Source organism: Erythrolamprus reginae, chromosome 5, assembly GCF_031021105.1.
Source record: "Erythrolamprus reginae isolate rEryReg1 chromosome 5, rEryReg1.hap1, whole genome shotgun sequence".
NCBI classification, from domain to species: domain Eukaryota; kingdom Metazoa; phylum Chordata; class Lepidosauria; order Squamata; family Dipsadidae; genus Erythrolamprus; species Erythrolamprus reginae.
This window is the reverse complement of record NC_091954.1, coordinates 93,669,795-93,694,242: the sequence shown is the minus strand read 5'-3', so window position 1 is coordinate 93,694,242 and position 24,448 is coordinate 93,669,795. Positions and strand designations below refer to the sequence as shown.

General features: G+C 34.3%; 1 protein-coding gene across 1 annotated transcript in view; it reads right to left on the bottom strand.

Annotated features, from left to right (window-relative positions):
- RSRC1 (arginine and serine rich coiled-coil 1) overlaps window positions 1–24,448 on the bottom strand; it is a 151,920-nt gene that overhangs the window by 16,685 nt on the left and 110,787 nt on the right. The window contains exon 7 of the mRNA XM_070753513.1: window positions 11,656–11,721. Within this exon, the coding sequence (XP_070609614.1) occupies window positions 11,656–11,721 (66 nt within the window). The remainder of the gene's footprint in view (window positions 1–11,655; window positions 11,722–24,448) is intronic.

The following is a 24,448-nucleotide window of genomic DNA, read 5'->3' as shown; positions in this document are numbered from 1 at the left end:
ATGACCTCATACACTAGAACTCTGCTGTACTATATTATCTTGCTCTCAGTCAATTAAATTAAATTAGAAAACAATGTGAACTTTAACTACCCAGTGTAAAATAAAATGACACCTAACCTTGCCAAAACTTTGGCATTCTGTTATAAAGGATCGTCATTTTTAATAAAAAAAGCTATTCCAAAGATACATGGAAATGAAAATATCAGGTAGAACAAATAAGGAAATGACTATAGGTAAAATAATTGAGTCTCATGTATGTTTTGAATAAGACATTTAACTAAGCACTTCAGTATAGCTGACCATATATAAAATTAAGACTTGTCAATATTCCTTTTCTTGTGCATGTTCAGATTACCTTATATAGGCAGCAGTTTAGAAGTTGTTTATGTGAAATAAAGACATTTCTAATTGATGCACATAAAATAACACGAAGTCTTTAATCAAGCATGTCCATCTGATTAAAAGTTATTCCATATAAATGAATGCTACACTTCAAAGATGGAAACTTTTTAAACCTTCGTGTGCCCTTTCTAGGCAACAAGGAAACGATTCTGGTGAAAATAAAAGATTACTTCATTTCCAAGGGGATAAAGCCCAACAATGACCTTTATCTTATAAAATTTCAGGAAATAATTAGTATAAAAGTCAGAGTCCTCAATTCACTTTACAAATGGAAGTTACTGCTGAAAACTATGCCACCTTCATGGCAAAATCAAAAGGGATAAATGGCTAAAACTCAAACCACTCCTGACTCACAGTCCTTCTCTTTAACTCTTTCTCTCTTTCTTTTTAGAGAAAAATAGGCCATCACACCAACCAGAAGTTCACTTGTATGAGTCAACCGCAGCCTCCTTTCTGCTGTCAGAGGTCTTCAGGAATTTCTTCGGCTTTGGACAGTTACAGCCAGGCCTTGCATAACTTGGCCCATTTCTTCTACAGTCAGCAAGGCTTTCCTGGCCGACTGTTATCGGCTACAGAAGCCTTCAAGAAAGTCTTGCCAGCTGCAGAAGAAATGGGCCAAGATGTTGAAGACCTGGTTGCAACTATCTAAAGATAAGTAGTAGGGCAGCTCCAGTTCTGTAGTTGGCCCATTGGGCCTTTTTTGCACTGTCCCCAGGCTTCAGGAGGCTTTCCTTAACGCTAAAGAAAGCGAAAAACAGCCCAGCAGGCCTACTAGAAGTCTGGAGGCTCCAGTGAAGCCCGCGCACATGCGTGGGGGAGCAGTACGGAGGGGTTGGTGTGCATGCACGGGGGACAGCATGGGCATTGTGCACATGCATTTGGGGAGGACGTTGGCGGGACCCAGGAGAAGAGCCTTCTCTGTGGCGGCCCCGACCCTCTGGAACCAGCTCCCCCCAGATATCAGAGTTGCCCCCACCCTCCTTGCCTTTTGCAAGCTCCTTAAAACCCACCTCTGTCGTCAGGCATGGGGGAATTGAAATTTCCCTTCCCCCTAGGCTTATAGAATTTATACATGGTATGCTTGTATGTATGAGTGGTTTTTTAAATTGGGTTTTTTTTAGATTGTTTTTAATATTAGATTTGTTTGCATTGTCTTTTTATATTGTTGTTAGCCACCCCGAGTCTTCGGAGAGGGGCGGCATACAAATCTAATAAATAAACAAACAAATAAACAAACAAATAATGGGTGTGGGCACATGCACGCACATTAATGTGCGCATAGAAACACCCTTTTGGCATCTGAGACAAAAAAGGTTTGCCATCATTGGTATTTACGTTATACTGAATGAACCATATTTTAAATATTGTATAGTCAAAATTATTTTTGAAATTACAACAAATTGGAATTGTTTCATCTACATTTTTATAGTAGGTTGATTACAAATTTTCCTATAAATTCTTATACACAACTATTCTGGATATGTTTTTCTAAAATATAATTTTAGTAACAAGTGCTATAGAAAGCCTTAATATTAGTCCACAGCAGAATATCTCCCGGCCTGAGGCATATTTCTACCTTTAGGAAAGTAGCATTATTGTTCTGGTAAGTGACATATAAAAGACATAAATGATTGATTGAAAAGAAATATTTATGATTTCCTGAAATTAAATTTAGTAATTATGGATGATGTAATTTCCTGACATTAAAACAGACTTACTCATGCCATAAGGTGCTTCTTTCCCACTTGGAGATTTAGTACTTCATACCATTGAAGAAAAATCAATGTAGTTTACAAAGTCTAAAGATTTTCCATTCTGGTCTTGACTTTATAGGAGGTAAGATTGATAGGAGGTGTATTTAAAGCTGAAATCTAGATGAATGATTTTGTATTCTTTTATAGCAGCTCTCAACTGACAAAAACTTAAGTCTGGGCATTATTGCAGTAACATATGTTGTCAGAAAAAGATCTTATCTCAGATACCACCTTGTTTTGGTACTAAACCTGAAAGAAGAGGTTCTAGGATTACCCATTTTTGGCAAGTATTATTTATTTTAACTACTGCCTTTATTTTAAAGGCGGGAACCAGCATTATACAACTAATACCAAAAATGTCTGAAAAATCTATCTGAATTTCCTATTACATGAAATTTGATTTATAGTTTTTAGTTACATTTAAAGAAAGAGTAAATGAAAGAATAATTATTCTTTTTAAGATCAAATTCTTTTGGTCTTTATATTCATATTGGATTCATTATATCTGTAGGTATAGAAAAATCAGGAAGAAGGTAGAACTGTTCTTGGCACCTACAAAAATCTTGTGAGGGATTCTCTTATTAAATAATATTTATATATTATGAATGAAATTATTTATGAATCCTAACTTGCACTTTGAAATTCAAGACAAATTAAACTCCAATTCTTATTTGTAAAATGAACCTAAAATATTCTATTTCATAGAGAAAAATTAGAAGAAAATAATAAAATAGTAAGATCATGAATACAGATAAGAAACACCACATGTTCCGGACAAAAAACTAATATATTATACTGTATATTATAATATATTAATATTCAAGTTCATATAAACATTTTTTTTAAATACAATATTAGTTTGCATCTGAAAACTACTGCCACCTCTGAGGAACAATTTAGTTAATTCATCCTCATTACACTCACTCATTTATATGATGTTAATTTTGGAATGAACAAACATCCAGCAGACGTGGTAGATAAATCCACAGTAACTGAATTTAAACATGCCTGGGATAAACATATATCCATCCTAAGATAAAATACAGAAAATAGTATAAGGGCAGACTAGATGGACCATGAGGTCTTTTTCTGCCGTCAGTCTTCTATGTTTCTATTTTAAGCCTATATAAAACGATGTTTTCCAACAATGTGTTATGTGAATTGTTCATAAAAATGGCACAAATTAAGTTGCCTTCATATATAATCAATCATTTTTGTAGACTTGATTTTCCCTGTTAATTTGTGGCCAATATACCATGTTATCCCTTTCAGAGGTTGACCTCAGCATATTAGTTTTTGCCAGATAGTTCTATTGTACTAAACTGAGGGGAGACATTTACTCACCCCTACCTTTTCATAGAAAAAACAACTTTAAATATGCCACGATGAAGAATCAATAAAGCAGTAATTGCTTGGCTTATCATTGTATGGGGAAACAAATTGGTAAGTGAAGCTTAGCATCCATACAGATTTCAGTGAAACAAGAGTTTCAGGATCACTAAGCTAGCAGAGGGAAAGGTCTCTGAGCAATAATTAAATTTACTCGTGCTGATTTTCTGCCAAATTTATTTCTCCAGTGTATTTAAAATATTCTACAGCTTACTAACTAGCATAAGTAATCAATTCAACATATAAAAAACAAAAATGCAAGCTCAAAAATTAAAACATCGGGGAACATGTTTAAGTAATATTTTATTAAATTTAAAATAACAGGTCATTTATTTTATTTATTTATTTATTTATTGGATTTGTATGCTGCCCCTCTCCGGAGACTCAGGGCGGCTAACAGCAACAATAAAGCAGTGTACAATAGTAGTCTGATATTAGAAATAATTAAAAGCCCATTAATATATATATATATATATATTAATATATATATATAAGGGATTGGATACTGTAGCCTAGAAGATAATTCTCTGCCTTACAAGGCAAAGGCTGCAGGTTCAAGTCCCAGTGGGTATGGCTAGCTGATGAGGCCAAAATAAGGCCGAAATAGATCTATCCTAGTCTCCCTTAATTTTCAAATTCAGCAAAAAAAATGTGATATATATATATATATATATATTTGTTTTCGTAAATTTTCACGGGTATATGTATGTAGATTGTTCTGAGTTCGGGTTTTGCCCTGTGTAATATTTTGCATGTTTATGCGACGTTTCAGTGAAATCACATCCACCATCATCAGGCTGAAGTTTCCAAGCTTCGTGCTGTTGTAAAATGGAATGTCTGCAACTGTCATTTCTTCCTAGTGTATAGTGTGGGGGTGGAGATTTGGTTTGAATGTAGCAAATAGATTGGGTGATTATGTTTCAGTGATCTGATTGGTTGGTGTAATCATAATCCTTCTAATAATTATGATTACACCAACCAATCAGATCACTGAAACATAATCACCCAATCTATTTGCTACATTCAAACCAAATCTCCACCCCCACACTATACACTAGGAAGAAATGACAGTTGCAGACATTCCATTTTACAACAGCACGAAGCTTGGAAACTTCAGCCTGATGATGGTGGATGTGATTTCACCGAAACGTCGCATAAACATGCAAAATACAGGTTCTGACCAGTTCTGGAGAATTGGTAGCGCAAATTTTGAGTAGTTCAGAGAGCCGGTAAATACCACCTCTGACTGGCCCGCCCCCATCTATACACTGCCTCCTGAGTCGCAGCTGATCGGGAGGAAATGGGAATTTTGCAGTAATCTTCTTCTGAAGTGGGGAAGAATGGAGATTTTGTAGATCCTTCCCTTGCCATGCCCACCAAGCCATGCCAAGCCCACCAAGCCATGCCAAGCCCATAGAACCAGTAGTAAAAAAATTGAATCCCACCACTGGTATATTTAGTCTATATTCCAAATTCTTATATAACTTTCGCATACCTATTCATTTCAGGTACCAAATGACAACAGTGAAGTATTTTAATTATGTTCTAGTTCAACTGAATTTTTTCATAGTCAATTCAGTTTTAATCAAGATATCACTTAATTGTGTTATGCATACATTAAAAACAATTTCTTACTTATACCATAATAGTAATCAAAAATATTTATTTTGAATGCAAAAAACAAAATTGTTTCCTCGGCAGTATTTATACCATATCTTACTTATATTACTGCTATCATGACGCATACTTTGAATTTGACTAAACTGATATGACTTTTTTTTTAAAAAAAATCTGGACTACAAATAAAACTATCAGAAAATCTGACACTATCACATAAGTAAATGTTTAATGTCATTTTTTCAGTTAGATATAAATTAAAATAAATTTATCAAAGAAAATATTTTTATAAATATAGCATTTTTGCTCATAGATTTCATGCAGCAAATTAAATTATGGTCAGTAAAAATGAAAATAAAATTATTCTATAAATTTATATTAGAGCTGCTATAAACCAACAACATACAAAAAGAGAAGGGAGAATAAGAATCTTTCTGATGATTAGAGAGGCTATGGTAATTTAAAACATTTAAAATAGAAAAAGTTCCAAGTCTCTAATCTGTAATTTAAGTCATCTGTCTGTAGATTCTAATTTGTCTTCCATTTGTATTCATGACAAGAAAATGCACCATATGTAACAACAAACCAGCAAGGGGGGTCTACTTGTAGCTTGAAGGTTAAATAATTTGATTTTTGAGCTGATTAAATATAAGATTTTACATCTAACCGCACACAATTTGACATAAAATTCCAATAAAAGTAATGTTAAAACAATAGTATCAAGAAGCAGATGAAAGAATTACCTGTCTTCATGAAACTTATTTATAACTCAGCTTTTGCTTAGTTCATCAAAAAAAGCGCTTTTAGTTCCCCATACATGTTTGAAATATATTTATTTCCAAATTTAAAATTACAAAAACGTTATTACATTTATTTTTAACTGAACTATCTCGAGCCAGGATAGCAGATTAGTAATTTCAATTATTTAAAAAACCTGGTTCTTTTATGTTGCATTTAGTAACCAAACTATTAAATAAAGTATCTGATATTTAAAAAGTTACTCTTAATTTCTTCAGAATCAAAACAACATGGACACTTCATATTTTCCCGAGAGTTTAATTTTTACACCTTAATAAAAGCTGACATCAGGTGGTTGTGTGTAATTTCTTTTTTTCCAGGTTTATAGGTAAAAAACTAATATTTAAGCTATTCTGGGTTAAACTGAGTTTAAATTATTCAAATTAATTAAACCAAGACCTGAAAGTTTTAATACTGATAGCATATTACTGAGTATAGTGAGCATAAATATATACAGAAATCTATAATGCATTTATATTGTGCACATAGTTTAACTGAGGTTGTATTTATTACTGTTGGGAAAAGTGTATGGACACTGATTACCGTATAATGTTTAAAACTGTAAAACAGCAACAGTTGATGATGGTGAACCTATGGCACATGTTGCCCTATGTCAGCTCCAGGGAGGTAGTTTTTGCGGCCTATTGGAAGTTTGGAAACAAACTTCCAGTTGAGCTGTTAGGCCGTTTTTCACCCTCCCCAGGCTCTAGGAGGCTACCCAGGCTTTCCTAAAGACTTGGGGAGAGTGAAAGAACCGTTGTACTCACCTGAACGGTCTTCTCCAGGTCCTGGAAGGAGAGTCCATCATGGGTTTAGCTCGAGTCTTATTGGTAGGGACTGAGTTATAAATTAATATAATTATCATATTAATTAGGTACCGCCCCCTTGCTGCCCCTGTACCTCAGTTTTAAAAAACGAATTCAAGTAATAACAGAAATTTATTTAACAACCAACAACAACCAGTAACTGAATGCCACAATAACCATGGTTCAATGGGAGGGTATGGACTCTCCTTCCAGGACCTGGAGAAGACCGTTCAGGTGAGTACAACGGTTCTTCTCCCATGTCTCTGGAAGGAGAGTCCATCATGGGATATACCCAAGTTCCAGTGTTCCAGGGAGGGATATCATTGAATCATGTCCTAGTAGGATCACACACTTGCTGCAAAACTCTCCTCCCAAAGGACGCCTCAGCCGAAGCAAATGTGTCCAGTTTATAATGCCGTATAAAGGTCTGTTCATTTTATTCATTTTATATTTACGTTATTTGACTTCTTGCCGCCCTCGTTAATGGGGGGGGCGGACCCCGCCCCACCCGAGGTGTAGGGCTAGGTTTGACCTCTGGGGACAGGGACCTGCAGCCCATCCTCTCCTCTTCAGGGCAGTACTCGCGGGGAGAAGAGGCCCCATAAGGAGACCGAGGGGGGTGCTGCCCGCGGAGGGCAGGAACCCCAAACCTTCTGTCACCTGTAGAAAGATAAAACAACAACATTAATACAGAAATTAACAGTTGATACTCTTTATTAACCATAAAATTAATTACTCTCCCTCAGGAGTAAAAAACTCATAGTCCCTTCCTTGACTGAGTTTTTTAAAACTGAGGTACAGGGGCAGCAAGGGGGCGGTACCTAATTAATATGATAATTATATTAATTTATAACTCAGTCCCTACCAATAAGACTCGAGCTAAACCCATGATGGACTCTCCTTCCAGAGACATGGGAGAAAATGGCCGAACTGGCTGAGCATAAATATATACAGAAATCTATAATGCATTTATATTGTGCACATAGTTTAACTGAGGTTGTATTTATTACTGTTAATTGGGAAAAGTGTATGGACACTGATTACCGTATAATGTTTAAAACTGTAAAACAGCAACAGTTGATGATGGTGAACCTATGGCACATGTTGCCCTATGTCAGCTCCAGGGAGGTAGTTTTTGCGGCCTATTGGAAGTTTGGAAACAAACTTCCAGTTGAGCTGTTAGGCCGTTTTTCACCCTCCCCAGGCTCTAGGAGGCTACCCAGGCTTTCCTAAAGACTTGGGGACAGTGAAAAATGGCCGAACTGAAAGTTTGTTTTTGAACTTCTGGTAATTCTATTGAGACCGTTTTTCGCCATTGACAGGCTCCAGAGGTTTCAGTGAGCCCTATGCACATATGCGAGGCAGTGCAGGGGAGTTTTGCATGCATATGCATGGAAAGGCCATTGCATTATGAATGTGGCAACCCTCTGGAACCAATTCCCCCTGGAGATTTGTACTGCCCCCACTCTCCTGGCCTTCCGGAAAGCTTTAAAAACTCATATTTGCCAGCAGCCTTGGGGCTGTTGAGCTCTAACATCTTGCTCTGGCCATCAATATGATTGTGATATGAATAAGTGGGGTTGTATGATATTATAACTTGGGTTTTAGATCAATTTTATAATTGGGTTTAGAATTGTTTTGTATTGTTTTTTTATATGTTGTGAGCCACCCTGAGTCTTTGGAGAAGGGTTATCATATAAATCTAACAGACAAACAAACAAACAAACTCTGGCAGAATATCTAATGACTGACAGAGCATAAGTATTGATGGCATGGATCTTGTTCTCTGATTTTGATGTTTCTTCAAGACCTGTTTGGTGGTACTTTGACATTGATGTATTCCTTATCTCCTCACTGTGGTTCCCTGTGATTGTGGGATACTAGAGAGATAAATTTCCCCTGTAACAATCACTGTAAATTATTGTTTTAAATCTCCCAACAGTGCATTAATTACCACTGTAACAAAGTTCATCTATATTGCTGCATGTTGTCCTCTTTCCTTTGCCCTCTTCTCTTCCTTTGTCCTTTTCCAACTTTAAAGCCTTCTTCAGAGATATATTTGAGTATAAACTAGCATTTAATTTAGCAGTCGAGTAATCATATTTTAGTAATTTTCTATTGCTAACATATTGATTCGTTTTAACTGTCATTTATTTTGGTATCTTAAAGACTTCACTTAATGTCCATGTACTTAAATTTTATGCATGTTATACTTTTATTTTACCTCTCCTTTGGTTCTTAATTTTCATGGTCCTTTATAATTTTATCCTTTGGAATTGGGGTAGTTTATATAAAGACTGTAAAATATACTATATAAATATTAATTTGCATTAGCTATACAGATATCTATAACTTTCTTCCTGTAAATACCATTGTGCATTTCAAATACAGGACCTTCTAAAATAATGTATAATAATCCCACAGCTGCTAACTAATTATATGACTAATAATCAGAATTGGTTTCTGTCTACATGCCTTAAATTTAGTTTAGGATATGGGTATAAAAAAAAGGAGATTCTGGAATAGGACAGTAATTGGATTGGTGCCAGGATAAGAGATTGATATATTTTGAGATGTATATTGATTGATATATTTTGAGACTGATATATTTTGAGTCTTCGGAGAGGGGCGGCATACAAATCCAAATAATAAATAAATAAATAAATAAATAAATAAATAAATAAATAAATAAATAATGTTTATATAGCAATATTTTTAAATAATATGTTTCCAGTTTTCTTGGACAAAATAGTTGCTTACAGCTTGCAATATTTTAGCAGGTTATCCGCAAAAGTAGTATACAAATATAACAGATAAAAATTACGGTATATTATTCAAATGCTACAGTATAACTTTTTCTAGTAGTGATAGGTCAAGAAACATGTTTCCATAATTATGGATAATGTAGCTGCACTAATCAGATCAAAGGATAGTTATTTGTTTATTGATTATAGCATTAAGATAAAATACAGGAAAGAATATAAGGGCATACTAGATGGACCATGAGGTCTTTTTCTGCCATCAAACTTCTATGTTTCCATGTTTCTATTCTTAAACACTTGAAATAAATTCTGATGTAAGCAGAAGTCAAGCTAATAACAATGCATAATACTATGGCCCTTTTGAAATAATTGGTTTTATTATTAAACTGATAGTTCATCAGATGAAATTTAAAATATTGATTCTTTAAAGCTCTAAATGACCTTGCTCTAAGTTCTCCTGGCGTATAATTATCTCCACATGAGAGTCAATAGACAAATCTTTCTTCAAAAAAATCCTGATTCATGCTGAACAAATGGAAGAAGGTATTCGGTATCATTTCCCAACTTACAGAATGTTCTCTCTTCTGAATTAGACTCATCTTCAAGGAGACCTCAAGTTCAGCAAAAATCTTTGAAATGATTGATTCAATTTTTTATGTATATATTTTTATCTGGATTTTAACGATTTATTTATTTATTACATTTACTGGCCTTCTATCTTAGAACTCATGTGCAGATACAGTGTTGTAATAAGGATAAGAAATGGTAAAAGTGAAAAACAAAAACAATGAAAAACAGGAAACAGTATTAGAAATGAATTCTTAAAATATTAAAATAAGTAGTTTTATATTTTCATTGTTTTTATTCTTTTTTGTTTTTCTTTTCATTCTGTTTCTTTTAATTTTTTACTTTAATTTGTACAGCATACATTTTCATTTTAATTCATATCATTTTTAATTTTTAACATATATTTTCTATAATTATTAATATTAAGAAAAGTTAATATATATATAATATATATATAAGAAATATATGCTTTTAATATTTAATAAAAATAATTAGAAAACAGAATGAATAAATAATGGAAGTAATATAAAAGGATGTCGGTGAAATTTCATTAGAAATTGATTTGAACATGTGAAAGGCATTCTTTAGTCTCTTTCTAATTGTAAACCTGTTGTAAATTGTCCTTGAAAAGAAGGTATGCTACTGAAAATTGAAATCAACAGCAGTTAATACATTAAAAAGAGCTTACATTGAAGAAGTCTTCACTGGGAAAATTTACATATCAAATAATAAAAGCAAGATGATTTGCATAGAAAAGGTCCTCAGCCAATTTATGTTAACAACCAGAAAAAATACAGACAGATACATACATATAGAAGCTTTTAAAGAGTATTTGCACACATAAATAGTCATAAATATTTGTATGGTTTAAAAGAAAAATAAAGTGCAACATATTTCATACCTAACATACTATTGGTTCACAAAGAAGCCATTGAAAAGGGTTTTTTAATTTGTTCATAAATTACTTGATCTTTAGAAATAAATACTGATATATCATGACATTTCAAAGGTTGTGTTTTATATAGTTGTTCAAAAGTAACTAAACCAGGAAAACAGTCATTAAAATGGCAATTGCTATTCAAACTCAGCAAATACAGTAATGAGCTTTGAACCAAGACAGATAGTTTCACATGTAGACTAATGGGAATCCATCTTTTCATGAATCTGTGTTCAATGAAAACATCAACTGAATGATGCTGGAAAATGAGCATGATTCCCATATTAGAATTATTAGAAAAGAGACAGTATTGTCATTATAGCAATACTTTTAACACAAACCTTTAACCATATTTAAAATATAGGGTATAGTTCTGGTCATCATATTTCCAAAAAGGTTACTGCAGCGAGTCAAATCAAGCCTTTACATCATATGATGATAGACACAGTTTCTTCATACAAGATATATTTTCCCCCAACTTATTATGTAGAATCATATAAATTGATTGAGTGGCAGGAAGCTTAGAATAGTACTTCATATGAAATAGCTACATGTTAATTCTAACATCCAATCTAAAAATCACAAATAGAATCTGAGGAAACCAGAGGAAACAGATAAATTACCTTCTTTTTTCTTCTTTGCTTCTTCTTCACTTCTCTCTTTTGCTTTTAATGCTTCATCAGCTTTAGCTAAAAATAATGTATTGACATGACGATTAGTTCTATAATAAGCAGATCTGGAAAATGTAATATACTTAGAAGCATCATAGTCATTTGAATCTCTGATGGAAAGATCTGGAGAGCACCATTTTATATAGATTTGGCATAACACTGCTATAACTGAATCTCAAATACCAAATGAAATTTTATTTCTATTTTATTTGCATTCTTTTTTGTAAACAACTCTTTTGAATTCCTATTCCCAATGTCTTTCCCAAGAACATCGTTCCAAAAAGCATCTGCCTTTGGGACTAAAAGTAAATGTAATTCCAGAATGATTCTTCAAAGACAGAGCAAAACATATTCCTTCCAAACAGGCCTGAACCTTCCAAAATGTAACAATAAGGGAAAGAAAAAAGGAAAAGTGCTGGATGAATGAATAAATGAATGAATGAATGAATCTCTCACTTTCATAGCTTGTAACTCCCTGAAGAAGTTGATGTAATTAATGAACAGGCAATGTTTCTTGAATAATGGGACAACAAATCTCCCATTCTTTGTTATTTTGTCTAAACAAAATATCTTAGCTCTTCATGCATCTGAATAATATTCTTTCTTGAAAAACCAACAGCTTCAGAAAAATAGACCATCCAAACCATTTTAAAAGCGACTTCAGCAAATACTACCTGGGAGCAGTGTTCTCTCTAAAAATTTTTTGGGGTGGGCGGAAAAGTATAGTGTCTGAGCGGCAGTCCCTTCGGGACTGGGCGACACAGAAATAATAATAAAATTTCCCTCTCGGCTTCTGGGCAGGTTTGGAAAACTCTGAGTTGATGATGATTTTTAAGTGAGCGATTGCTCACTGCTCAGCTTAGAGGGAACTATGCCTGGGAATATTCCAAACTAAGTCTCCATTTCAAGAGCATGGTTGTCTCGCACAAAGAAACTCTAAAAGCTACATATGTTTGATATATTATCCAAATGGGATATAATCTGGAAATGAGAGTGAATGGATGGAACACGGCAAATTTCCTAGAACGTATTGCAGATGTCTTCAAGATTGATCACAAGATCACTCCAACTTAAATCCAGACCTATCAATTACTGAATTCAACATCTCTCTTCCTTTCCTCCCTAATATGTTCAAGAGAAGTTATATTCAAGGCCTTTTTTTTTTTTCAAATGCAAGGGCCTGATCTAATGGGACAAAATTTGTGTCTTTTGCAAACCAGAAGCTCCTCGCAGATGAAACCGTGTCTTTAATTCCTCTCAATGCTGGAAACTCCCAATGAAAAGAGCTAAATCACAGGGAAAGGTTTGGTAGGGAAGGTTTGTCTATTTGCCAATGACTCTAAAGTGTGCAATAGGGTTGATATTCCTGGAGGTGTCTGTAATATGGCAAATGATTTAGCTTTACTAGATAAGTGGTCAAAGCAATGGAAACTGCAGTTTAATGTTTCCAAATGTAAAATAATGCACTTGGGCAAAAGAAATCCTCAATCTGAGTATTGTATTGGCAGTTCTGTGCTAGCAAAAATGTCAGAAGAGAAGGATTTAGGGGTAGTGATTTCTGACAGTCTCAAAATGGGTGAACAGTGCAGTCAGGTGGTAGGGAAAGCAAGTAGAATGCTTGGCTGCATAGCTAGAAGTATAACAAGCAGGAAGAGGGAGATTGTGATCCTGCTGTATAGAGGGCTGGTGAGACCACATTTGGAATACTGTGTTCAGTTCTGGAGACCTCACTTATAAAAAGATTTTGATAAAATTGAACGGGTCCAAAGACGGGCTACAAAAATGGTGGAAGGTCTTAAGCATAAAACATATCAGGAAAGACTTAATGAACTCAATCTGTATAGTCTGGAGGACAGAAGGGAAAGGGGGGGACATGATTGAAACATTTAAATATGTTAATGGGTTGAATAATGTTCAGGAGATAAGTGTTTTTAACAGGTAAGTGAACACAAGAACAAGGGAGCACAATCTGAGGTTGGGGGAAAGATTAGAAGCAATGTGAGAAAATATTATTTTACTGAAAGAGTAGTAGATGCTTGGAACAAACTTCCAGCAGACGTGGTTGGTAAATCCACAGGAACTGAATTTAAACATGCCTGGGATAAACATATATCCATCCTAAGATAAAATACAGGAAATAGTATAAGGACAGACTAGATGGACCATGAGGACTTTTTCTGCCATCAATCTTCTATGTTTCTATGTTTCTGTTTCTAATTTTAGTCGTCTTTCCATTACCTTTCTTCTAAATACAGTAGCAAAAAAAAAAAAGACATTTAGTCAGACAGAAGTTAATTTATAAATAGGTTTTCTACTGAGTTGAATGGGTGTTTTTAAATTTCATTTAAATGGTTAAAGTAACACTTGAAATAATAGATCAGTTTGTATGTTAGATCAGTTTGTATGTGGATAAACTGCTAGACAACAGAAAAGAACATGAGGGGCTGGGGGAGTCTAGAATCTCCGGAAGTACAGTGTTGCATAGAAGGTGCTGTATGAATGATATGGTCAGCAAGTAACTGGACTATAGGATGAAATAAATTCTCTATACAGAAGCAGAATATCATTTCATGGATTTTCTTTTTCAGTGCAAACCATAAGACTGTATTTAATCCATGTTATGGAGCACTTTTTAAAACAGAATCTTCTTTTAGAAACATCTCCTCTTATTATTTAATTAAGTACAAGTTGCTCAAATGCAAGGATTTTAAACACTTTACTACAGATGTTAAAGAAGATTAAAAATATACAGCACAGTAACAAGGGACTATCAATATACTCTGTAAATTAATTAAATTTCTGTTCTAGCACATCATTTATTCTGAAGCATTAATGTCTCAAAGGGGCCATTCACTTTTATTGCTATCTCACTGCATGATGAGTGAACTTAGAGAATAATCTCTAATAGCATTATAGTTGATGAAATATTAAGTTTTTTTTAATATTGCTTTGTCAAAAGATAGAGAAGCATAATGTAGGTAGTTATATTCTAGATCAGCTCTTACTATGTAATAAATCAATTAAAGAGCAACAGTTTCAAATACTAGTCTTCTATACCAACATATTTGTTATATGAATATTCAATTGATTTAGTAAGCATGAAAAGCAAGAATGCCACATGACCCACAAATTTAAAATCTAATATCTCTTTTCAGTTGGTATCTTTGCCTTCTTAAAATACACAGCTTAAATACTGATGTTTTGAAATGACAGCACCAATTACAGAGACATCTGTTTCCATTTACAAGCTTTTAGATACACTTAGAGTACATTTTAAATCATGAAATATTAAAACTTTTCTGCCAGCGATCTCTTTACAAGAATGTATTAAATTAGATAATAAAACAAACCACTGGTAACTATAAAGATTTTTACTTCATTTACACTTATTCGCACTAGTACCAAGGTAAGGATAATAGAAATTCCATTTAAATTTAATTTTGGTTATATGTGTAATTGTAGCTATTCCACTTAAGTCATGGAAATGATCAGCTTATGTTTCTTTCAAATTATCTTCTCAGATTCACATTCCACTCTTTATAACTATCTTCAATATGTATTAGTAAAGCTCATTAGAATGAAATTTAATAATGCAAACATTAGGTGGATTTCAAGATCCTCCATTATCAGCACAAGATGGATTGCTTATATATAGCTCTTGGGCCAACCAGGCAAAATTTAGATTCAATAAACTAGCAGGCTTAAATTTGATTTATTTATTCCACCATGCCAGTGCGTTCTTCATAACTGATGTTTTCTGCATAGGAAGAGTTTATTGGATTTTAAAAAAAATAATAGCTAGCTCATAAGTAAAAATGCCATCTCATAGTTAGAAATGCATTTTTATACATCGCAGAACTAATGCTGCCAATCTTTTTCCAGGACTGTACAATTTTAAGATATTTTATTTTCCATTCCTCTTTGATTACTTTGAATACGGCAGCATGCAAAAATCTGTCTGTCTGTCTACATCTCATTCAGATATTCAAAGCAGAATGCATAATACGCTCTTCTTCAGTTTTTCCCATAATGGGTATGGGAGACTATTGGAACCAGATAATGATGATGATGGAGGAGGAGGAGGAGGAGGAGGAGAGAATTTGGTGAAAGTGAGAAGAGAGTAAACCAGTGGCGGACTGCTATTAGGTTACGCCGGTTCTGGCGAATCGGTAGCAGCGGCGGTGGGAGGCTCTGCCCATTTGCTTGGATGTCATCACAGACAACCTGAGCATGCGCAGAAGGTTCTACACATGCACAGAAGCCTCACACGCAAGCAAAGCATATGCGTGTGTACATTCACAGTTCTGAACTGGTAGTGGAGGTAAGTGAAATCCATTACTAAAAACACAAAAACTCATAGGCAATGGTCACTGTATAGAAACATTTCAGAGACTCTGTCTATAAATCTGTCTGATAACTTATATAAAAATATGTTTGTTTTTTAAATTAAATATATATATATATAATATACCTTTCAAGATTGTATTTTTACTTTGATTAGCATTACAGATGTAATTTTGAAATCCTTATGGTTGTTAATTTGCCATGGAACATGGCATTATGAGATAAATTGGGCTAAGAGAAAGTCATCCAGTGACCCTTCCATGGATGAAGGTAGATGAGAAACTGATCTTCTTTCTTTCAATCCAACCTCTGAACTGTTATATCATACTAAAATGATCCCAAAACTGAAATGTTTTACTTAATCCATTTGGAAAGTTGCAGTCTAAAACCATTCAGAATTCTTTATAAGTAACTTTAAAAAATAGAAGCCAGTGGGGCTAAGGCATCAGGCTAGAAACTGAGACTATAAATTCCATCATAGGCACAAAGCCAGCTAACCTCTTATATTCCATATGTATGTTGCATGCTATTTTCATTTTAAAAAATAGTCCCCTAATTGGCTATGTTCCACACAACAGTCCTGTGAATAACCACCACTTAGCAACTTCTACCCAAAAGCAACTGACACCTTTGGTCCAAAAAAAGTTGGGTAACTTTGATTGTGAAGCTTCATTTAAACATGAGATTTGCTGAATGAATGAGTGCTGGGCCTTCATGCCTTTAATGATAAGCAACATTATGCAAATTGCTGAAAAGGAGTAAGAAATAGACAGAGAAATTAAAAGTATAAGAAAAAGAAGCATAATGTACAATTCTGTGAAAAAACCATACTCAGAACAGCAGAAGTCAATAACTTCAGCCTGAAGATGATGCATGTGATTTTGCCGAAACGTCACAAAGACACTCAAAATATTACACAGGAAAAAACTTGAACTCACAACAATCTACACACACACACACACACACACACACACACACACACACACACACACACACAGTAATTCAGTCCTCATTTATTCCCTCTCTGTAATCAAGTCACTTCAAAAACTTTCATTAATTGCTCATGCATTTTATATTCAGTATCTGTTCATTATATTCATCTTGTTTTGCTGTACAATTATCTTAAATAATTCCATTCTGACTACATTTAGCTAATATTCATGTTTCTTCTGCCATACCACAACTGGACACAAGTAGAGTCCTTTCCCCTCTTTTAACAAACCTTCATTCCTTTGAACAGGCCACATATTACTTACTTTTTTTCTATTTATCAGAAAAGACACATTTTAGCATGTCTCCAACAATTTTCCAAACTTTAGTAAACTTTCACCAAGGTAAAAAAAAGTGCATTTATTTGCCCTTTCATCATTTATATAGAAATTGTTAATTTTTTTTAAAAAGCAAGAAATGGCAATTCCTTGGAAGAAATTATATCCCCCACATTTCCAGCTTTTCTCCACAATGTAGCTACCAGTGTAACCTGTCGTACTGGCTACAGACCTGTCACTACAGCTTGGCATTTAAGGATAGGAACTAAAAGAAATAATAGAAGAAGGTCAAGTGGAGACTATGTACATCAAAGCTTAAAGTAATTAATTTGAAAAGGAAGCCCTCTTTTATACAATCTATATTCTTTTTTTGTGTGTATCTATGTAGAAAATCAGAGCACAGTGGCATCTGAAAGATTAATAAATTATACATTCCATTTATTAGTCTTTAAGATGCCACAGTATTCTGATTCATTAGTTTGAAAAGCGAAATGCTTAATACTACTAGGTCATAAACACAAATGTGCACATTGGTCTTTAATAGCAATAAATTGCAATGTTTTTTTTAAAATAAATGAGATATCATATAGTATAATATGCAATGTCATACATTAGCCAATCAATTAATGAAGCATTCAATAAAATATAATCTCAAGAATAGTCAACCATAGATAGATAGGCTTTGTTTATATTGCACCAACTACTTATTCAGATAATGAAACTATGTCAAACCTACAAATAGCACAGATAATTGCTTTTATTTTGGAAAAAAATTCAACAGACCAGAAATATACAATTTTTAACAATAGGATGGAATCATATCTACTGTTTTGATTTTAGGAACTGTAATAGTAAAATATAAAGAAAATCTGAGCAAAATTAAAAATCAAACCAAACTACAAAATTAAGGAAAATGCAATAGATCTATTGAAAATATGTGCGTCTGCACATTTTTAATTTTTGTCTTCCTGTCCAAAATTCGCTATTATGACTGTATGTAAAATCTGTGAACGAAAGTCCAGATTAGATCCATCAAAAAGGAATCATATTTAGATAATACAAGAAGAATGTGAAAGATATCTTTTTCTTTAGTGAAGTTTAGGAGTACAGCTATTTACATTTTTCCTGATTTAAAACACCATCTTATGCATGTTTATCATGTCAATCTCAGTGACTTCATTGTCAATTAATTAAGTGGAGGGGTATCTTCTGCTCCCCCCCCCAAAAAAGCTGGAAATAAAGAATACTAACCATATTAGGTAATAAGTGATATTTAATTCTGTCATACTATAAATTGATAGTATAAGCATAATTAGACTATAATGTGTTATCCAGGTTTTTGTTCCAACTACAAAACATTAAAGGACAAATGCAGAATTTCAAGTTAAGGACAAAACTATGTTTTTAGATAAATCCTCTAGAAAAGCTTTCAATTGCTTTAAGATAAATAGAAAATAGTCACGCTGTGAACATTTCTACATAGATTCCCATGACCATTCTTATATACAGTAACTATTTATATTTAGGAATATATATTTTTGCTTTTATAAACTAAAAAGGCAAATTAGCAGCACTGCAAGTAATGTAATAAATAATTCCATACAATTTGATTTTCATTAAAGTAAATAATAGGTTAGACTAGAAATTGCAAATAAAAAAGTCTAAAAGCTAGAGTATAAGAGTATTAAACTTCTGATTCTATTTTAATGACTTCCATTTAGATACAGTCAATGAATCATGAAGGCAACACTTATTCATAAAGAACCAGATATTCACTAGATGGCGCAACAAGAATAATTTATATCTTTATTTAAGCATGTAGTCTGTCTGTTGGAATGAAACAAATGCAATGACGGATAAATCACTCATTTTTGGTTGCTGGCCTAATCCTGAATTATTAAATTAAACTAAAATCTTTTCATCTGTTTCTCCACGAATGCAACTAGAAAAATTAACACTGAAATAAAACGAAACAATACTTTTAATAACAATTTTAAAAATTAGAAAAAAATATTGCTTCAAAGCAAGCAGATGATACTCCTTTTGACTGCATTTATATAGATACAATTATATTTTGAAAAATTTAGATGAAAATATACTTCTAAATATTTGTTTTCATATTTTTTCTCAGATTGAATTAGCATATATTTATAGTTATAAGTACAGCAAATATATTTAAACTAAAACTCTCTTTATGATTCTTGTACTGTGCATTTGTTCAATCAATAAATATGCTAGCTATATCATTATTTTGTTCATTAGCTATAAACAAAATACACACATATATCACCAAATAATATTTGGAATCATATTAAATAATGCAACATCATCATGGGAAGGTCCAAAACATGCAGTTTTTCAAATAATGCTTTATAGTTGTCTGAGTCACAAATAATTTTATTGAGAAACGTTACAAATGAATTTAAATTGTGCCAAGTTTTGGCACTGAATTTTTAGCATACAAATTTCTAAATATAATTGACCTGATATATATAAATCTTGGAGCCAGCAAGCATCTTCAAAGTCCAATAATTTAAATTATTTAAATCTAGAAAAACTAGATTTAACAGGAATGTTAAATTTCTAATCTTAGATCTGTGAAGTGGGGGGAGAAAGACAACAGAATGCAGATATACAACTTATAGCAGTGGGATGTGATACAATCAGATAAACCTCCCCAAAGACTTTGCAAATGCTGGTTACTACCTACTGTATTAAGACCATGTTTCTCATCACTTAATGCTTATTTTCATCACTTTGCTTAAAATATTGATAATCAATTAGAGCTACGTCTGTTTTGCCACCGAATCTGTGTCACAGTCTATCAGACTGTCAGAGCCAATTCAATCCTCATTCAAAGTTAATTTTTTCTTCATAAATCTGCCTTTCGAGGAGTCATTAGGCGCAGAACATAGCCCGAGGTGCAATCACCTATTCTCTTTCATTAGTGGCAGGCTGAGTAGGTGAGGGAGATTATTAGAACTTTGGAATGATCACAAAGCAGCGTGCTGCCTGTCAGATCCCCCCAACATTTAATTCATCTAGCCAACTCACCAGCACTCTTGCCAACAGTTTTAAATGGACATTATTCATGAACATCTGTGACATGCTGAATATTCTGTGCTACAAATGATGAAAAAGCAAGGCACCCTTTGACTTTAAAATTAATTCTATGGTCAAAACAATTAACAATATAACCCACATGCTTGTGATGTTATTTTTAGTCATCAGGAAAAAGAAAGGGTTTTTTTGTAAAAAACAAACAAACCTCGTACTATATTTCTTAAGATGAAAAACATTTCAATGTACTGTCTTGCAATAAAAACTAATGTAATGTTTTCTTTATGTAGGAGGTTAACTAATTTCCTTTGTGCTATTTAATATATTAAGTGGTTAGTTAACCATGCTATAAAAACTGTTTTATGTGTTTATAAAAGAGTGAAAGGAATGTTTACATTTAATTTTAATACAATACCATGTTATGTTAGAGTGCAGTTTCTTCTCATAATGGGCATCCATATATAGCAGATGAAAACATTATTTCTAATTATCAAGCATAAATACAATATGTCTGATATTGAAAATAATGTTTTTAATCTGTTATAGAGTGTTGCCCATCTATATGGAAAAAGAATTATACATACTGGAGTGGTCTACAAGTACTGTTAATAAATAAACATAAATCTCCCTTCAGATAGCTCATTTTGCAATAAAAATACTAAAGATATATAGATCATCAGATCTGATTTCTAAATAATATCTCAGAGTACACAGGTATGTAGATCTAGCATCTCTCTGCATCACCATGAAGTAGTTATGTCTTTCTCCAGAATCACATTACTGCAGTATTGCAGACAAGCACTTTTTATATTCCTGTCTACTCCAAAGCAATATTCAGAAATCAAATTTGAAGAACTGCATAGATGTAGTGTGTGCGCGCGCGCATGGGTCCTATTTACCTGTATGAAGATAACCCTGAAGTAAAGATTTGTCTTCCACATTCAAAAGGCAAGATAGTGAACAATGTGTTTACTGCTTTTACATTAACTACAGTTAAGGTGTCTCTTTCCTTTTTAAAAATATACCATTTGGGTAAATGTAGTATTATTAATTAAGAAGATCTTGGACATTCAAAAGATTGTACACAAATGCCTTGCAAAGTAAATTATTGTACATTATCCTAATAAACCCCTTTCATGAATTACTACCTTGTCGTGGCGAAGGGGCTTGTATAACTCAATGAAGCTAGGAGCTATGCCATGCAGGATCACCCAAGATAGACAGAGCTCTGACAAAATGTGATCCACTGGAAAAGGAAATGGCAACCCATTCCAGTATCTCTGCTACATTATACACTTTGCTACATTAAAATGCTATACTCAATTTGCCAGCAAATTTAGAAAACTCAACAGTGGCCACAGAATTGGAAAAGGTCAATTTACATTCCAATTCCAAAGAATGTTCAAACTATTGTACCATTGCACTCATTTTACATGCTAGCAAAATTATGCTTAAAATCCTACAAGCTAGGCTCCAGCAGTATGTGGATCAAGAACTACCAGAAGTACAGGCAGGATTCTAGAAAAACATCTACTTCTGCTTCATTGACTATGCTAAAGCCGTTGATTGCGTGGATCGCAACAAATTGTGGCAAGTTCTTAAAGAGATGGGAGTACCAGACCATCTTATTTGTCTCTTGAGAAACCTATATACGAGTCAAGAAGCAACAGTGAGAATTGGATACGGAACCACTGATTGGTTCAAAATTAGGAAAGGAGTCTACCAAGGCTATATACTGTCATCCTGCCTATTTAACTTATATGCAGAGCATGTCTTGCTCCTGGGGAGGAAATCTATGAAAAATCTAGACAGAATACTAAAAAGCAGAGACATCTCCCTGCCAAAAAAAGTGTGGATAGTCAATGCGATGGTTTTCCAAATTGCATTGTATAGCTGTGAAAAGTGGACCATAAGAAAGGCTGATCACCAAAGGATTGAGGCCTTTGAACTATGGCACTGGAGAAGACTCCCACAAGTCCCTTGGACTGCAAAATAATCAAACCAGTCCTAGAGGAGATCAACCCTGACTGCTCTTTAGAAGGCCAAATCCTGAATATGAAACTCAAATACTTTGGCCACCAAATGAGAAAGACTCCCTGGAGAAGAACCTAATACTAGGAAAGATTGAGGGCAAATGAAGAATGGGATGCCAGAGAATGAGTCACTGAAGCAATAGGCATGAGCTTAAATAGATTCCAGAGGATGGTAGGCCTGGAGGAATGTTGTCCATGGGGTTGTGATGGGTCGGACATGACTTTGAAACACAACAACAATCCTAACACAAAAAACAAAAAACGCATATACATAATGCCAGAGGTGGGCTGCTAAAATGGAACGGTGACATGTGCTTTCCCCCATGGCTCTGAGTGCTACCGGAGTCCAGCGCAATTATGCTACTCCACCTGTGCAGGTAGCAAACTTGCACGTGGAGACGCAAGTGCGCCCGTGTTTCGGCACGGTTTTTTGCTTCTGCTCATGCACCACCGTTCCACCTTAGCAGCCCACCTCTGCATAATGCCGAGAATCTTAATAGAATCAATGCAACAAATAGATAAGATACTATTAGATCATTCACAGGCATTTTATAAAATAAAAGTTTGAAGAACTGAATGTTCATGACTACACCTCTAGGGGAAAAAAGACTTAAAGAGGTTACTGTCAAAGCAAAGGAAACAAATCTTTAAATTAAGAGAATCAGTAAATTCAATCATGAACAAATTGAATGATCATAACTTAATATTCAAACAGAAAAGGCTGTATTGAAACACATTTTCAAACAAATTCCAATTGAATTGTAGGGCAGGCCTGTCAAACTTGTGGACCATGAGCTGGAGGCATCACACACTGGCAATGCCCATGCCGGGTTTAGCGAAGGGGGGAAAAGTCCTGATATGTCATGTGATGCCGCCATGACATGAGTTTGACATTCCTGTTGTAGATAATTAAGAAAGAAAAACAGATGCCCAGATACAACAGACACAATTGGGGAGGGTTAAATAGAAAGGGCTAAATCAGAAAATGGAGAGATTCAAAAGAAATACAGGTAGTCCTTGATTTACAACAGTTCATTTAGAGACCATTCAAAATTAAAATGGCACTGAAAAAAGTGACTTTATTTATTTATTATTTAGATTTGTATGCCGCCCCTCTCCGCAGACTCGTGACTTGTGACCATTGCAGCATCTTCATGGTAATGTGATCAAAATTTAGACACTTGACAACTGATTCATATTTAAGACAGTTGCAGTGTTCCAGGGTCATGTAATCAGCTTCTGCAACCTTCTGACAAGCAAAGTTAGTGTGGAAGCATAATGTTTGTTTATAAATTTGTCAGCTGCTAATTCGAATGAGTCATATATTTTTTCACTGTAGTAGTAACTCTGACCATCATTTCTCAGGGGAGTATGATCTGTTCTAGACTGAGCAATCTCACAATAGCAAATTGCAACTGGTTTAATGATGGAGCTTGAATTGCAACAGCTAAGGAGGTAGGTTGAGTTTTTGGGCTTCACTACCAAGTGAATGGTCAGGTGCAGAAAAAACACAGGGAAAGTAGGAACTTGCTTCCTAGTAGGGAGCAAGCACAGGTGAAAGCCTTTCCTTCAAGAATCCAAAGGCAGAAAACCAGAGACCCTTGTCCATAGCTCTTAAAAACCAGAGGTAGAACTAGGTGGTGGACAACCAATGAGGCAATGGTTGAGAAACAACTGGTTTATGTGGTCTGCATTAATTGAGGATTCAAACACCAAAATGCTACAAGCCAATCTAAGTCTGAGAATGGAACAAGTCCATGGAAATGCTGATCAATTTTTGAAGAGTTATTTCAATAGAAATCAAGGTCCTGGAGGCAGCTCCTCAGCAGCCCCAGCTGCAGGTGTGGCTGTAGTAGGGGCATTATCTGTGCTTCCTGAAAAGCCTTTGCTCTGGGCTTTGAAATTTCTGCATATCCTGGGGCTAGGTGCCCTGCCAGGATCGGGATCCTCATTATCTGACTCTGTCCTCACCTGCTCCCTGATCTGCTTTGGTGATTGGCTCTCTGTTGAGTTGCTGACTCATCGGAGTCATAGAAAGCC